At 45.7% G+C, this 17,057-nt stretch overlaps 1 protein-coding gene across 1 annotated transcript in view; it reads right to left on the minus strand.

Moving 5' to 3' along the window:
- Positions 1-17,057, minus strand: part of tnika (TRAF2 and NCK interacting kinase a) — a 158,415-nt gene that overhangs the window by 18,404 nt on the left and 122,954 nt on the right. The window contains 3 exon segments of the mRNA XM_034195583.1: positions 8,021-8,581; positions 8,902-9,117; positions 16,759-16,845. Of these exon segments, the coding sequence (XP_034051474.1) occupies positions 8,021-8,581; positions 8,902-9,117; positions 16,759-16,845 (864 nt within the window).

The raw sequence follows: 17,057 nt of genomic DNA on the forward strand, positions 1-17,057 counted from the left end.
GTCCGAACTGTTTCTGGCTCCGGACCGTTAGTGCTGCTGGGAGCACACCGGCATTCCACCACGCCAGACTGCGCACTTATTTGTTTGTATTTTGCACATCACTGTTATGTTATTAAATTCAGTTATCCTTTGTACCGTGCTCTGCTTATTTCATACTGGGTCCTTCAAACGCTGGTCGGTTCTCCGTCCTGCGTCCGACACATAACAGTAGTCTCTGGCCAAACATCATGGACCCAGCGGTAGCAGAGGCGGTACCGCGCCGGCAAGGCGGCAACAGACATTCAGAAGTTATCTGGATCAGTTGCGGGTGCTCTCCGCCCAGATGGTGCGTGTCGAAGAACCCATTACTGAATACTGATTTGTGCTCTCTTGCAGCCGTGTTCCTGTGTTGTGCCTTATCCGTGGGTCGTGGTGGAGTGTGACTGGCGACAGCTTCGCGTCAAACTCCGACCGGATAAGAGGTAAACGGGAGCTGCATGAGTGGGTCTGTAATGGGTGTACGCGCACGGCGGAGCTCTGTGGCACGGGTCGCTGAGCTTCCTGTGTTACAGTTGTAGCCCCGTTTCCCCGGGTGAAGATAACTACTGCGTCTGTTGTGTCAGCTCCGGCGTAATTTAGTTGAAGCACATTTTGGTTGTGTGTTTACACATAGCTGCGCACAAGAAAAGCAGCATGAGTTTGTTTTCTCTGTTACCAAAGGGGTTTTTATTTTCAGCACTTTGGTTCCCTCTGTTGGTGACTGAGTCACATTACCGTTAATGCTCTTAAGGTGGAACAGGTGTGTTCCATTTGTTTGAGCTTAACGGTATACGTCACTGATTAGTTTTGTGTTGGTTCATTTTTTGTGGGTGTTTTTTGAGTTGGTTTTTGGGTGAGATTTTTTACACTATTAGTGTTCTGGGGTCGTGCCCTTGCAGGCTGTCTGGAGCATAAACAGGACCCAAGTTAACTTTATGTTAGTCTGTTAGTCTTTCTTTTTATTTCTTTTGGTTTCACCTCCCAGGGTTTGATGGGACGGTCCTCTGGGGGGTGATGGGGGGGTAATTGGGTTGTTTTTTCTTTTTTCTTTTTTTTGTTTTTGTTATGCTCTCTCTTCTCCTCTGGCTCCAGCCGTGTGAGCCGTACGTGTCGGCGTTGCTGGAGTGGTGCAGTTTGGTTATGCTGGGCGTTTCCCAGGTAACCTCTGCACCTGGGAGGGGGGGGGGGTTGGGGTATTTTTTTTATTCCCTCTCTTCTCCTCTGGCTCCAGCCGTGTGAGCCGTAGGTTGTCGGCGTTGCTGGAGTGGTGCAGTCTGGTTATGCTGGGCGTTTCCCAGGTAACCTCTGCACCTGTGGGGGGGGGGGGGGGGGGGGGTTCGGGGTTTTTTTTTTTTTGTTTGTTGATTCACTGTTCCACCTCCGGCTTCAGCGAACCTTTGAGCCGTCTGCCATCGGCGTGGCTGAGGTTTGGGGCAGTGGGATATACCCGCAGCTGGTGGCTGGTTTGGAAGTCGGAGGGGTGGCGCCGTTTTGTGCCGTCTGCCATAACCGCTGTTCCACTCCTCCCGGTTGACTTCTGGGGTATAGTCATGGTTGGTGACGCTGGACGTGCTTCCAGTTTCCACTGCGCCGAGGGGGTGGGGTTGGGGTTGTTTTGTTTGTATGTTTTTTTTTCCTTTTGTTTTCCCCCCCAGTTTCCGCCCTCAGGGTGTGACTGTGGTGTCCTCTGGGGGGGAAAGGACTGTGGGTCCAACTAGCCATAGACGGCCGGGGCTGGGTCCGTTGGTCATGAGGGGGGGCATCTCCTGGGGTTGATGGAACGGTCCTCTGGGAGGCGCTGGGAGTCCCCGTGGGTGACTTTGGATCCCAGAGGGACCTCGGCTGTGGTTATTACTCCTGGAGCTGGCGGGATGTCCTCTGGGGGGTGTTGGTCCCTACATGTCGTCGGGGGGGGGGGGGGTGTTAGTGTTTTTATTTGCAAGCTTAAGTTTGGGTTGTTTTTCTTTTCTCCTCTTCCCGGGGTTTGATGGGACAGTCCTCTGGGGAGGGGGGGGTGGTTTGGTTGTTTGTGTTTGTCTTTTTTGTTTTATGACTAATCAGACTTTGAACATAGTTGGACAAAGGCTGACCGCACAGGTTCAAGAACTCCAGGCCACACCTGTGCAAATTGACTGACAGAAACAAGGGCAAAGATGCAGTCAGAGGAGAAGATGTCAACCGTTCTGTCAGAGGAAGATTCTGTTGGAAGACGAATGCAGATACGGTTTCCAGCCATGGTCCCTGGAGGGGGGTGTTTCTCCTGGGCCAGGTTTGTGTGGTCGCCGGGAGGCTTCCCGTGAGGGTGGGGTGCTGTTGTATGGTTGGGGGTGCCTGGCTGTCTTTTGTTTCTGTCTTCTGTTTCTGTCTTTTGTTTTTCCTTCCAGGTGGCACGCGTTTAGGACTGAGTGGCTGTGTGGCTGAGTTATCAGGACCTCACCCTGATCACCTGAGGCTGATCATGTGCAGCTCGTCAGGACTCACAGCTGTGGTGCATCTACACGGATTGGAGCATGGTGGCATTTAAGTCTGGAGTACACAGTGTGTATTTGCCAGAGACTCGACCTTGTGACCAGACGGGTGAGATCGTCGTCTTGAGAGCCATCTCATCATTATGGATGCAGAGACCGTCCAGGTTTGATGCCATGGTCTGTGAAAGAGGAGGGGGTGAGGTCTCACGCTCGTCAGCACACTTCCTGAGGTACGTTAGGTTTTGAGACTAACATAAGTACAGTCAGTAAATGTGGTGTCCCTCACACCTTATTATATTGAGCTGTTATGTTAGTCGTTTAATCAGCTTCCACTGCAGTGATAATGTGAACTGGGTGTTCCATGCCTGCAGGGTGGGAAGCTGATTAGTGATTAAGCCAGGAAGTGTTTGCTGTTTATGTACACCTTTGAGTGGTCTCTCTGTGTGTGGAGTGTGGACTCACATGATGGTTTCTTCTTTCACAGACTCGGTTTGTCGCGGCCCCCTGGGGGATGTCGGCGGGGTCCTTGGGTCCGAACTGTTTCTGGCTCCGGACCGTTAGTGCTGCTGGGAGCACACCGGCATTCCACCACGCCAGACCGCGCACTTATTTGTTTGTATTTTGCACATCACTGTTATGTTATTAAATTCAGTTATCCTTTGTACCGTGCTCTGCTTATTTCATACTGGGTCCTTCAAACGCTGGTCGGTTCTCCGTCCTGCGTCCGACACATAACACATTCCACTGTTACAGGAGTTTTTGTCATGGAAAGAGGAGCGGAGGAACTCCGCGCGTCGCAGCGGAGCCGTATGGCGCAAAAGAACGCCGCGATGAAGCCTCACAGGACATGTTGGGGCATGTCCAGCTCATGCACAATTTCTCGGATACTCACACGACTGAAAAGGAACCGGAAGCCGTCTGAGCCACCTAAAAGTCGTCCTGTGAGCCAACACAGAGGTGGTTTTGTCCCGCGCCATGAGCGGCACGGTGGTGCAAGCCTCCGCTTCTCTTTCCATGAAAAAAACTCCTGTAACAGTAGAATGTGCCACAAAAGTGCTGATGTCCACGCCTAGTGCCTTTTTTGTGAAAGTCAGACGACGTCCCGGATCAACAAAGCCTTCACGTTGGAAATTATCTGGTTGTTTCAGCGGGGTGTCAGCCTGTCGATCGGCGCTCGGAGTGCGCCACGCTCTCAGACGCTGTGGCCGGTCTTTAAACCGGCTGGAGCACTCCTTAATCTGTGTAATCCCCATAAAATCGTCGCTGAAAGCCATCTAAATTTTCCGAATGGTGTCCACCTGGAGGTCTCTCACAGTTTCTGGAAAAATTTGATGCAGCAAAGCTCCAAATCGTTCAGACATTTATTCGCAATAAAAATCCAACGAGAGGGGTTGACCACTGCTCACACAAAGCCTGCTCACAGGCAAATGACGCAACCGACAGGCGTGAAAAAACTCACGCATGCGCATGAAGGTTCAAGCTTGGCTGATGCAATCACACGTGATTCAAATCCATATGGTTTTTGCAAAAAATAAAAAGGTCCGATACTTTTTGGACAGACCTCATATATATATACATATATATATATATATATATGCACTTCTCGCCAGCGTTGGAACAGTGTCCCTATAAAAATGACGCTGCAGTTGGGCCATTACGCTGTTTCCAAAGGTGTGAAAATGATCATTTCTCTACACTGATTGTGGACCCGCTTGGTTCTGATTAATGCCATGGGTCCGCGCACGAAGGTTCTCTGGTGTGCACTGACATTTCAGTCAGTCTTTTCCACCAGTACTCACTGTGCGGCTGTGGGATAAGTTCTCCTGCAGCGTGCCACATAGCGAGTGCTGCAGACGCAAGTGTTTGTAGGGGAGACCGGGATCGTTTGACCACGGAAAATTTAAAATTTATAATTCTCTGAAACAAATTTTGAGGGCCAAATTTTGTGAAGTAAAGCTATAGTTTTTTGTAATCTTTTGGCTTTAAAGTAAAGCCAAAAGAAACAAGTTAACAGGCAAAACATGGAAGGGTATAGAAATGTACCTGTGTCAGGACCAATGAACCAGGTATCTCTGGCGCCCTCTTTTGGCTGCCCTGGATCTGTTCAGTAATTCTGCCCTTCAGTATGTTTGTACAATAAAAATACTACTCTATCATTCTGGGAGGGGGATTGGTCCGTGCCATCAGTCTTATAGCCATCAATATTAACTACCAATACTTCATTAATCTGCTGTCAAATGTAAATATAATACTACTTGCAATTTAACAGGTTCATTCATTTACACCTATGAAACGTGTGACGGTACAGTCATTACAGCCACTCAAACAACAACTACAAACTAAAGTACTTCTATAATCTAAGTTAGGTTAATGCATTTTGATAGCTTGTTATCAGATGTTAGCATTAACATCAACTACAGTGATGACAGTGGATTAAGCCCCTCTCACACAGAAGGCATGTGCGTGGCATGTTAGTGGCAACCATTGCACATGATACTCACCATAACATGCAACCAATACCAGTGATGACCAACATGTGCGCCACACCCTAGCAAGTGACGGCAACCTTGTGGCATTGTTTGACATCGTTTTGGCAGATTGTAGCAAGTTGGGTGGTGTGTGCTACATGCACATCTAAACACCACAAACACACCATATGTGTGAGAGTAGCTTTACAGAAAGAGAAAAAAGAGGGAAATACTCTCTGAAACCTGGAGCTACATGGAATCAGATGCCTTTTTAAGAGAAAAGCCTGTCACAAAAGAAAATGTTTTGGTTGTTCCATCTTACGAGTGTTTAGCTCTTGACACTGTGTGTACAGAGCTTAGACCATTTTGCTGTAGTTATACTGCCCAAAAATTCTTTCTTCAGTGACATCTACTGGAAGAAAAAAATGAAGTAGAAGAGCAAATGGATGACAGAGGAAATCCTGTGGAGAGCCAGGTTTGTTAATAGACCTGAGCACCCCACCACCACCACCGTTACACCGGCCAGCACCCATCACCATTCGGGGAGATAATTTACAACTGACTGACCTATAAGGAAGCTGTGAAGTTTGGGTTTCCTCGATGACATCATCACCATTATGTCTAGGACTGGTCTTAAAACTGGGCATTACTGGGAATTGGGACTGTGGGGGTTACAAATGGGTGGGAAAGGTTGTACAACTATTAATCTGTGGACCAATGTGTTATATTGAACTGTGCCTCAAGCCCGGGGTGTCGCTGAATCTAAATCACAGTACAGAATATTTACAAGATTAAACAACACAAAGATCTGTACTGTGTCCACAGTGTACAACTGTGGCTAAATAAATCAAGTATGTAAACAAAATAGCAAAAAATAGTAGACAACTTGGAGTCTTTAGAGCAGTGGTCTCAAACTGGGGCTGTGAGCCAATGATTTACAACCTGTGGTATGCCTTATGATATGAAAAGGAACATATTTGTCCTATGTATTACATAATATGTACACTATTATACAAGTGTGGTGTAGTAAAGTTCTTTCTGCTTCTCCCATTTCACTCTGGGTCACAACAGTGGATCAATATGGATCTGCATGTTGATTTGGCACAACTTTTACACGCTATGCCCTTCCTGACACTTGAAACTTCAAGTGTCACTTGCTTGACACTTGAAATTACATGCAGAATGGGCATAGGTGGTCTTGAACCAGGAAAACTGCTTTGAAGGCAAGTACCCTGACCACTTGGCAACAACACTGCCCGAGTATACTGTCGTATAATCTTCATTCTCAAATCCCAATAACCATAATACAAAGGCTGCAGTAAAATTTAGTTTGTGGATAACTCAAAAAAGATTCTCAGTCATCTTCGTATACTTGAGGATAACCAATCCAGAATGGACAGAATGGGCCATCACAGAAGGCAGAACTTGTCAGGAAAAGACATCAAAAGAACTGGGGACACTCCCTTTCAGAACGACCACGTAAATGTCTTTGTTTGCAAGGAGAGACTGATTAAGAGGGATGGAGACAAAAATTCTAATATCCCAAACATAGCTTCCCTTAAATGGGGTGAAAGATTAAGAAATTATCTTTCTGCAAATCAGATTGCAGGAAGACAAATAACAGAGCCAATCAACCTACTAGAGGTGAGGGGACCTTAACGACTGTCCTGGGCAACATTAACATCATCTCTGTTTACCTGAACATTATTAAATCGAGCCATTCTGACCGGCAACCAATCAGAAAGCACAGAGAGACAAACAGATGAGCGGTATTTATATAGGTGAGCATGAGTAATTTTGAAAAGCTGTAAAACGTACAGTTTAGTACATTAGAGCTAAGGTGAGGAAAGACTTGCTAATATTCTTGGCTTGTTATTTTAGACTGATACATTGTATGATCATCAATTGGTATGTCATTGTAGTCACAAGACAGGTGCATGTTTTAAAGTAGATGGTTATGTCTGTGGATTGCAGCCACTGGAGCTAATGCAGCCCCAATGGCTGCAAGCTGGGACTCCTAAGTTTTGTTCTTCTTAGATACTACAAATTATGTTGGCCCACAGGTAATCTAGATTTGAGACCACAGCTCTTGCGATACTTTATGTACAGGTCATTAATATACACTGAGGTCCTGACTATGGACAGGCTGCTAGGACCCTGTCACAGCAGAACTGAAGCACCTCTGTGTGTGGAACTCAAAGGGACGGCATGGGGGAAACTGTCCAAGACAGTGCTGGGTGAGACATGGAGGGGAGGGGAAGAAAGGGTGGGTAAGACATGCTGGGTTGGGGAAGGTGAAGAAGATCTGTAGGCCATATGGAAGGCCAGAGAGTCAGGAGAGCAATGAGGTAAAAGGTTAGAGGCAGAATGTGAGTGTGTGGCCATGGGCAAATGCTCTGGTGAGGTTTGAGGAGAAAGGCTCCTCTTACGAATCAAAAAGTTTGGAATGTGGTCAAGGGGTGACCAGCTCCGACGACGGCTCTTGAGTACCTCAGCAGGAGCAGAATGGCTAAGGTCCAGCACCCCCGTTCTCTTGCTATTAGAATCAGGGATCTGTAAGTAATTGTTATCAGGGACTTGCAGGTAATTATAACAGTGGGGTGAGGAGGCTCTCCTCCCTCTAAGCTGGTCACACGGGGGAAAGCTTTGAGAGAGGAAATCAGAATGGGAGTTATTTAAGTCAGGCGGTGCAAGCTCCCAATCAGAAGGCACCCTCAGGTGATCACAGCCTGTGGTTGGTTGCACCTCTGCCCATGTCCCTTCCTCATTCTCTATTCCATTATGTTCATATATTGTAAAGTAGGGTGAGCACGACCTGCTCCTCTCTTTTGGTGATCTGTTATTGACAAAATGCTGAGTAGCGTCATGAAAACCTTGAGGACAGGAGCGACAGAGGAAGTCAGTGGAGTCAGAAGGTGGGAACTCCCAGTCAGAGGGTGTGCAAAGGCACTTTTTTCTGATATCTGGCTCCATCTGTTTCTCCCACCCTCCTATATCTTCTAGTTCTACATCTACATCTCTTCTACAGCAGGGTGAGTGCGACCTGTTACGAGGACGGACACTAACCAGTCTCACTGCAGGAATGGGAACATGGTTTGATGAAGGCTGAGGTTTCTGGATATGTCCTGGGGACTGACCCCGAGGTTGACTTGAGTCCATCGACATTAGTTCCTGGATAGCTGCCTGACTAGGAGCAGAGAGAGGCCTGCCCCTAGGTTTCTGTTTCTGAACACTAGGCCCCTGTGGAAAATGGGTAGGTACTTGATTAGCCTGACTGACCGGTCTTTGATTAACATCCTCTTTATGGCTCTGACTAGGACCCTTGTTGGGACCCTGGCTGGCAACCTGGTTTTGTCCTGGGCTCCCAGACCTCTGAGTGAGTTTCTGAGACCTAACCTCTCTAACCTGATGACTTATCTCCTGCTTCAGGCCCACATCTAAAGGTTTCCCGGGGTCTAATGAAATACGGATATGGGGGATCTGGACACCATGGGAGGTGGTTTGTTTAGCAACTTGCTGTCTAGTCTGGCCTTGGGAGGCAAGGGATGAAGCTGGTTGGTTGAAAGACTGGTGATGTTGTAGGTGGGGGCAGGGCAGGTTACCATGAGCAAGCTGCTGCTTCTGGACCTAGAAGTCAAAGTCAGAGGAGGGTAAACAACAAAATAAAGAGACAAAATTGACATCACAGTGTGATTACTGAAAGACACCCTGAAACCTTCTAGTGAAGAGGACAAGTCCATAAGCTTGCGGGTTTCACAACAATATTTCTAGTAGGACCTGCTGAACAAGTTATAATTTTTTTTCTAAACAGGCCGTTGGTACCTAATCTTCACTTACAATAGTGTGCATATTTAGTGCAATCATTTCCTGGAAAGTAGCTTCTCTTAAGCCAAGACAGTCTGACATTTCAGCACTAATATCTGCATGTCAGGAATTTTGTGCTCTACCTCTTTTGCCCATGCAGGCTTGTCATTTGGATTGATGACGTCTTTGTAGTGGTAAAGCTGCTTCTTGTCTGCCTGCCATCCCTCCTGCTGCTGTTGCTGCTGTTGTTGCTGCTGCTGTTGCTGCTGTAGAGACACCAGGTATGCTCTCTCCTGCTGGAGCTGCCTCTGTAGTCTCTCCGCCTGCCGCTGTTCCTCTATCTGCTTACGCTTGTACTCCTGCAGGGGAGGAAGAGAGACACGGTGTGGGAGGGAGAAAGTGTTTGGAGGAAGAAGAATTGGGGAAGCGGAAGGAAACGATAAGGGGAGTAAATTGAAAAAGAGGGTGGATAAGGGAAAGAATAGGAGAAAGTCAAAGAAAGAGAGGGCAATACAACAACAAAACAAACGAGAATTATTACAGCACTACCGTATATTCAATTATCACTAATCAATGGGGTGAAAACAGTGGTTGCAAATAAAATATCTGATTCGCGTCTGTTACCAACATTGGGCCTCATGCAAGAACATTTTTGTAAACTTCTCTCAAATTTATTTTACGTTTTTATAATGATGAGCTGAATCTTGTGTGTCACGCTTGTTTATACAAGCGTGCCATAAACACAAATTACAGAACAATTCACGGACGAATATACAAGAAATGCTATTGGCGCACAGGACAGGAGGATCACCAACACGAATACAACTCCCATCTCTGGATGGAGCTGCACCTTAAACAGAGAGAAAAAACAGAATCAGGCATCAGAAACACAAAAAATACTGTATAATTTGCCAGCATTAATCAATAGTGCAGCAGATAACTGAAACAATCTTTCAAATGGTGATACAAACACTAAATTTGGCACACATATTCTTTAAACATTACTCTTTTGAGAAAGCAGACTATCCACTTGATTGTTCAATAGGCGGCCAAGTAGGGGTCAATGAAGAATTACACAGGGGTCAAGATTTACAAATGCTCCAATCATATTGAAAAGTATACCACATTATTCATCTGATCATACAGATACCAAAAAGGTATAGTTTGGACTATCTTTGATTGAATGTTATGAAGTTATGGGGTAAAAACAGCATAAATGGTACCAACGGTCAATCTCAGTTTGTACAGGGGGCCAGAGTTAAAGTTGCTCCAATTGTGGTACAAAGTGATGCAAATTATTGGTTGAGTGAATAGGGTTTTTAAAAAGGAATACTTTGCACCATGTGTCGTACCTAGTTATCATTTTACAGGGTAACATATGTCATATGCCATAGAATCTGTTATGTGTCGACGCGGGTTGAGGAGCGGACCTGCGTCTGACGGAACCCAGCGCTAAAATAACCAGAAAGCGGTTCCAATAACAAAACAATTTATTTTTCCACCCTTTGGTGCATAACAAAGTGTACAAACAAAAGCTGCGTCAGTCTGGCGGAGTGAAGGATGGCACGCTCTCCAGCGCCCAAAAGGATCGAAGCCCGGCGCTTCTGGACCCACGTTCACCGCCAAACACCCCCCAGGTGGACACGACAAACCGACTCTCTGCGAAGGATAGAAAAGGTGAGGTAAGTCAGCAGCTACAACTAATATCCTTCAAAAGGCACACACTATCAGCAACACATTCAGGTCTGTATTTAAGCTTTATGTAAATGAGCAGCTTCTCACAACAGGTGGAGGATCATCAGTCTGCATGCCACGGCAGTGAGAAGCGAGCTGCACAATTCTCATCAAAGTTCAAATATACTGCGTAACAAAATACCAAGTTACTATTAACAATTAGTCAAACAATTAATCACCTCTGATGTGTGCTGACAGCATGTGTCCCTCACCCTTCCTCCTTCACAGGCACGATGTGTCAAACCCAGGCGCGGTCCTCAGCGTCTCACAAACAAACATCACAAGGTCGAGTTCCCGGCAATTCTGCTTGAATCACACATGACTTAAATGCAGAACGCCATCTCATTACCTGCTTCAGCTGAAAGTCTTTAAGGTTGCACGTGAGCACCATCCACAGGTGCTGCACATCATGTTGATGAGGGTGAAGGACTCTTCTGACAGCACCTTCTCCACAGACAATAAATCAGTTTGCATACCACCTGGAAAAGAAAAGAACACCAAAACGTCCAGCCACACCCCCCCAACACACAACAGAATCCAATGGACGTTGACATTGTTTGACCTTTACTTTGGACAGTAAATATTCAACACGGTCAAATCTATTTAATTTATTAATCCTATTAGCTCAACCAATAATTTGCATCACTATTTACCAAAATTGGAGCAACTTTAACTTTGGCCTCTCGTACAAACTGAAATTGAGCTTTGTCACTGTTTTTGCTGTTTTTGCTTGTATCACCATTTGAAAGATTCCCCTGCAAATATTCTCTAATCTGCTGCACGACAACAAGAAAAACAGAGAAATACTAAGGTGATCACCGGCCACTAGCCCTAAACTTCACTAAAAGACCCAGAATTTAGCTAAAGTTGAGGCCGCAGCCTGCTCCAATTACTAATAAATGAATTAAAAGAGTAAAAAGCGTAAAACAAAACTGTACCAGAATGCTAGCCATATGAAAGGGAAAATAAGTGTGTCTTAAGTCTGGACTTGAAAATCTCCACAGAATCTGACTGCTTTATTTCAATTACAATTTATTAATTTATATAGCGCCAACTCACGACAAAGTAGCCCCAAGGCGCTTCACACAATTCACAACAACACAAATTAATCTAAAATCAAAATTAAAAGCAAGAAAAGCACAATAAAAAGATAAAACACAGTAGAATAAAAATAAATTACAAAGCAAACACAAACAGATTAAACTAATGATAAGACAGTCTAAAAAAGTGGGTCTTCAGTCTTGATATAAAAGTCTCCACCGTGTCAGACTGCCTAATAACAGCAGGTAGATCGTTCCAAAGAGTCAGACCACGGTAGGAGAAGGCTCTATACCCCACAGACTTCTTGTTCATCCTCAGAACACACAGAAGCCCTGCGCCCTGTGAATGCAAGGGCCTTGCAGGTATGTAGGGCTTAACCAAGTCTGCCAGGTAGGAAGGTGCCAGTCCATAAACAATTTTATAAACCAACAATAAAACTTTAAAATCCGATCTGGCAGAAACCAGCAGCCAATGAAGGGATGCCAGAATGGGAGTAATGTGGGCAAACCTTCTACTTTGTGTCAACAGTCTGGCACCAGCATTCTGTACCAACTGAAGTCCTCAAATGCTAGACTGCGGTAGGCCAGAAAATAAAGCATTACAATAATCCAGTCTGGAAGAAATAAACGCATGTATCAAAGTCTCAGCATCAGCCACAGACAGGATGGGACGAATCCTCGCTACATTTCGCAGATGAAAGAAGGCAGTCCTCGTAATATCGTAATGTGGGGGCCAAAAGACATGTAGGATCGAAAAGTACTCCAAGATTCCTCACTTTGTCCGTATGATGCACAACAAACGAACCAAAATTAAGCGCCAACTGGTCAAAATATTTATTGACGCAGGGAGATCATTCCACAGAACAGGGGCATGATAAGAGAAAGCTCTGTGACCCGCAGACTTCTTATTCACCTTAGGGAAACAAAGTAGTCCTGCACCCTGAGAACGTAAAGCCCGCGCCGGTATGTAAGGTTTAATTAGGTCAGCTAGGTAGGGAGGTGCCAGTCCATGAATAATTTTGTAGGTTAGTAGCAGAACTTTAAAATCTGATCTCACTGGGACAGGAAGCCAGTGAAGAGACGCCAAAATGGGTGTAATGTGGTTGTACTTTCTGCTTCGTGTCAAAAGTCTGGCTGCAGCATTTTGAACCAATTGGAGACCCCTAATGCTAGACTGTGGTAAACCAGAAAATAGAACATTGCAGTAGTCCAATCTAGAAGAGAAATGCATGGATCAGGGTCTCAGCATCAGCCATAGACAGGATGGGACGAATCTTCACTATATTTCGTAGGTGGAATAAAGCAGTCCTAGTAATATTTGTAATCTGGAGGCAAAAGGACAACGAAGGATCAAAAATTACCCCGAGGTTCCTCACTTTGTCAGTGTGATGCATGACACACAAGCAGAGGCTGAGCATTAACTGGTCAAATTGATGCTGATGTCTCACTGGACCAAGAACCATCATTTCAGTCTTATCAGAGTTTAAAAGTAGGAAGTTTCTAGACATCCAACTTCTCACCGCTGCAAGGTAATCTTCTAAGGATTTTATGTGAACGAGATTACCAGCAGTTATCGGCATGTATAACTGAGTATCATCTGCACAGCAGTGAAAGGTAATCCCAAAACGGCGCAATATGTGCCCAAGGGGTGCTATATAAAGAGAGAAAAGCAGAGGGCTTAAGACAGACCCCTGTGGAACCCCAAATTTCATGTCACTAAGGTTAGAGGTAGTGTTACTGTACAAAACACAGTGAGAACGACTGGTCAAGCATGAGGTCAGCCATGCAAGGGCATTCCCAGTAATCCCAAAATGATTTTCCAGCCTATGAAGTAGAATATGATGATCCACTGTATCAAATGCAGTACTGAGATCTAACAGCAACAGAACCGTAGTGGTGTCCGAATCCATTGTAAGCAGAAGATCATTCACCACTTTAGTGAGAGCCGTCTCTGTGGAATGATATTTTCTAAAAGCAGACTGCAGTGGCTCAAAGAGATTATTCTCAGTAAGATAGTCTACGAACTGCCGTGACACCACTTTTTCCAGAATTTTAGAGAAAAATGATAGATTTGATATCGGCCGATAGTTTTTCAATACACTAGGGTCAAGATTAGGTTTCTTAAGTAATGGTTTAATCACTGCAGATTTGAAACATTTAGGAACAGATCCAGAAGTTAAAGAAAGATTAATAATTTCCAGCACAGTCGGCCCAAGAATGGGCCACAGGTCCTTAAATAGTTTTGATGGTACAGGATCAAATAAACAAGTTGTGCTTTTTGTTGACATTACAGGTTTTGTCAGCATGCCCAGTGAGATACTATCAAATTCTGTAAATCTAGGTAATACCTCAGTAGTGGCGCCCACCTCAACAGCAGAGATGAATGAAATATTATGTGCCATAAACGCTGAGGGTCACACAGATGGTTAATGTCTTTAATTGGCTCTTAATGAGAAGAGGATAACAGTCTATGACTCCCCCCCGGACAGGACCCCAGTCAATCATAGGTTACATCCACAGACAAGCCCAATACCCATTTAAAGCTGAGTGGACTGGAACAGTGTAGATTGAGTCTTGTAAAATCTTGTCAAATGGACAAGTGACTGGGAATGGAATGCTTGTCTACATATTGGTAGCTCAACTCCTATCCACTAAGGCACTTGATCTTCAGGTTTGGACCACTCAAAAATACTGCTCCTACCTATAAATCCACCAACCTCCCTCTTCAAAATACTCGGGAAAAAAAGCAGTGAATACCACAATTGACACTTACAGACAAATCCGTCAGTGTGAGTGGCCCTTGCATGAGGCCCACTTGACACCAAATTCTACTCATGCAATTGCTGATCATGCAAAATAGTGCTGAAAAATACAAATAATGATTATTCAGGCAAAAACACATTCCTTTTTGTTTTTATATATAAACACAGGTGTAATGACAGTGATGATAAAAGGAGTAGGTGGCTTTGGCAAACACTCACAGGACAGAGAAATGCAAGGTAGGAAGAAATGAAGAAAGCAAGGAAAGAAAGGACACAAATTTTGGGGGTAAGAAGCACATTCCCGGGACTCAGAGGAAGGAGTTGCTGCCTTTATCTGCTTTGTGTACTTGAAGGTTCCATTGCAGGCCTTCTAAAAGCCACCTTCAACTGATACGTTGAAGTATGGAATAGCAGATGAATATTAAAAGGCGTCATGTGCATTGTTTGCACTAACAAAGAATAATGCAGCTACAGCGGCCAAGACCAGAGCATAGAGACGTTGTCACTTCACATGACTTGGGGTGAAATTCTTCCAAAATGTTTTGCTAAAGCCCCTTTCACACCGAGCCTGCGTAGAGTTGTATTGTGCTGTGTATCTAGTACACAGGAATGGTTGCGTATGTCGCATGCAGGGAAAAAATATCTTGTGCGCGGTGGGGGGAAGCTTAGCTCCATGAAGCTTTTTGAAAGACTGTCTGGACACGCAGATGGATTTGATACATTGGAAAAAGTCAAAATACATTATTTCCAGGAGTTAATGGACTTCATTTAATGTGCCACAATCGTGAGAGAACTTGAGGTGAAAGCCCTGCGGAGCTGCAGCCGGCGGTCACGTGCACCATCTGTCCATGAGTGGAGGTGGATATGTCCTCTCGCTGGCGATCGGTCCATGAGCAGGAGTTAATGGACTTTATTTAACGTGCCCCAATCATAGAGAACTTGAAGTGAAAAGCTCTGCAGAGCTGCAGCCAGCAGTCACGCGCACGCTCTGTCTGTGAGTGGAGGTGGACATGTCCTCTCTCTGGTGATCGGTCTGTGAGCAGGAGTTAATGGACTTTATTTAATGTGCCACAATTGTGAGAGAACTTGTGGTGAAAGCACCGCGGAGCTACAGCTGGCGGTCTCACACGCGATCCGTCCGTGATTGGATGTGGACATATCTTCTCGCTGGTGATCTGTTCATGAAGAGTTAGTGGATGTGGAAGCTTGGCCAGCCTGCCTCTTCTTCTTCCATGGTTTTGAAGCTTCACTTGTTGTGTGGGCCGCTGAAGAGGAGGTACTGCTGGCCCACCACCACCAGAGGGCGCCCTGCCTGGAGTGCGGGCTCCAGGCACCAGAGGGCGCTGCCACCTTATGGGAGCAGCCTGGGTGACAGCTGTCACCCATCACTGGACACAGCTGTTCCACTCAGCACGGAGGTATATCAGTAGGACTGCGTCTCCACCTCAGTGCCGAGATATCGCCTTGAGTTTAAGGTAATCCTTCTCTGCACACGTATACCAAAGACTCTGATAAACCTTGCTAAACCTTTTCAGGACAGCTGATTACAGAAAGCAACTTGCTCGGATAAGTACTCACCTTTCCTGCTTCTGTGTAACAAGAGGTGGAGGCGGCTTCGCCCCTCTCCATCTACTGGGTGCGGTCGCATCTCTACCTGTGTGTTTGTGCTCTTTCCCGCCAGCAGTACCGGATCCGACGAGCGAAGGCAGTGGCCACCTGGGAATTCGGGACTTGGCGGTTCCAGTACTTCTGGGTTTCGGTGGCAGAGGAGATCTGGGTGGTTCCGGTTCGACTAGGACGGACGTCTCCTACCTTCGAGCCTGCCCACACGACACCAGCAGATTTCGGCTTGCACCTCCAAATTATTAATTGTTGTATTAGTTGTGCTCTTTTCACAACAGTAAAACTTGTTCTTTACTTTTCTCCATTGTCCATTCATTGCGCCCCCTGTTGTGGGTCTGTGTACCTACACTTTCACAACATCACTGCCAGCAAAGTCCAGCGGGATGAATAAAATCTAGCAATGCAGGTATGTACTGATAAAAAAAAAAAAAAGTATTTTTCACCTTTGTGTATAATTGCAGAGGTTTGGAGTCCAGTAGCACAGTATTGTGTAGATTTACATACAGTAGCGGAGTGTTGTGTAGACTTGCTTAAAAACTGCATACTTTCTGCGTCCAGTGCTCTACGCCGGAAAAATTAAACATTTTTAATTTTTTGCGTCCGCCTCGCGTACCCCTCAGGATACTGCTGTGTAGGGGAGCAAAAACTCAGCATCGAGCTGCTTAAACTCGGTGTAGTCGGTACGCCGCATTACGCAACTCTACGTTGGCCCGGTGTGAAATGGGTTTAAGACGTATAGTGACTCAGACTGTCCAATCCCCTGTGTACCAGCCACGTGGGTGCATGCAGTGGGGACAGGAGGGCACACAGCACAGATGGGAAGCAGGAGCGTGCTGGTTACCAGCAGTAACGCCTGTTCCTGTAGGAGCTGCTGCTGGAGAATCTCTAACTGCCTCTGTTCCTCTTCCAGCTGTCTACGGATATACTCCTGACCAACACGCAGGCACAAGGAGAGACGTGAGACCAAGAGGGAAAAATTAGAAAATGTAGAAAATATCAATCTCCAGACAGTGCTAGAAACAGAGGCGAATGTCCAGGGACGGCTGTGAATAAGGAGAGTGAGGAAAACAGATACATTGAAAAAAAACCCCCACCATATTCTGGAACAATTGTTTTACAGAGTAGAGGAGACAGATAAAA

Source organism: Thalassophryne amazonica, chromosome 19, assembly GCF_902500255.1.
Source record: "Thalassophryne amazonica chromosome 19, fThaAma1.1, whole genome shotgun sequence".
Lineage (NCBI taxonomy): Eukaryota > Metazoa > Chordata > Actinopteri > Batrachoidiformes > Batrachoididae > Thalassophryne > Thalassophryne amazonica.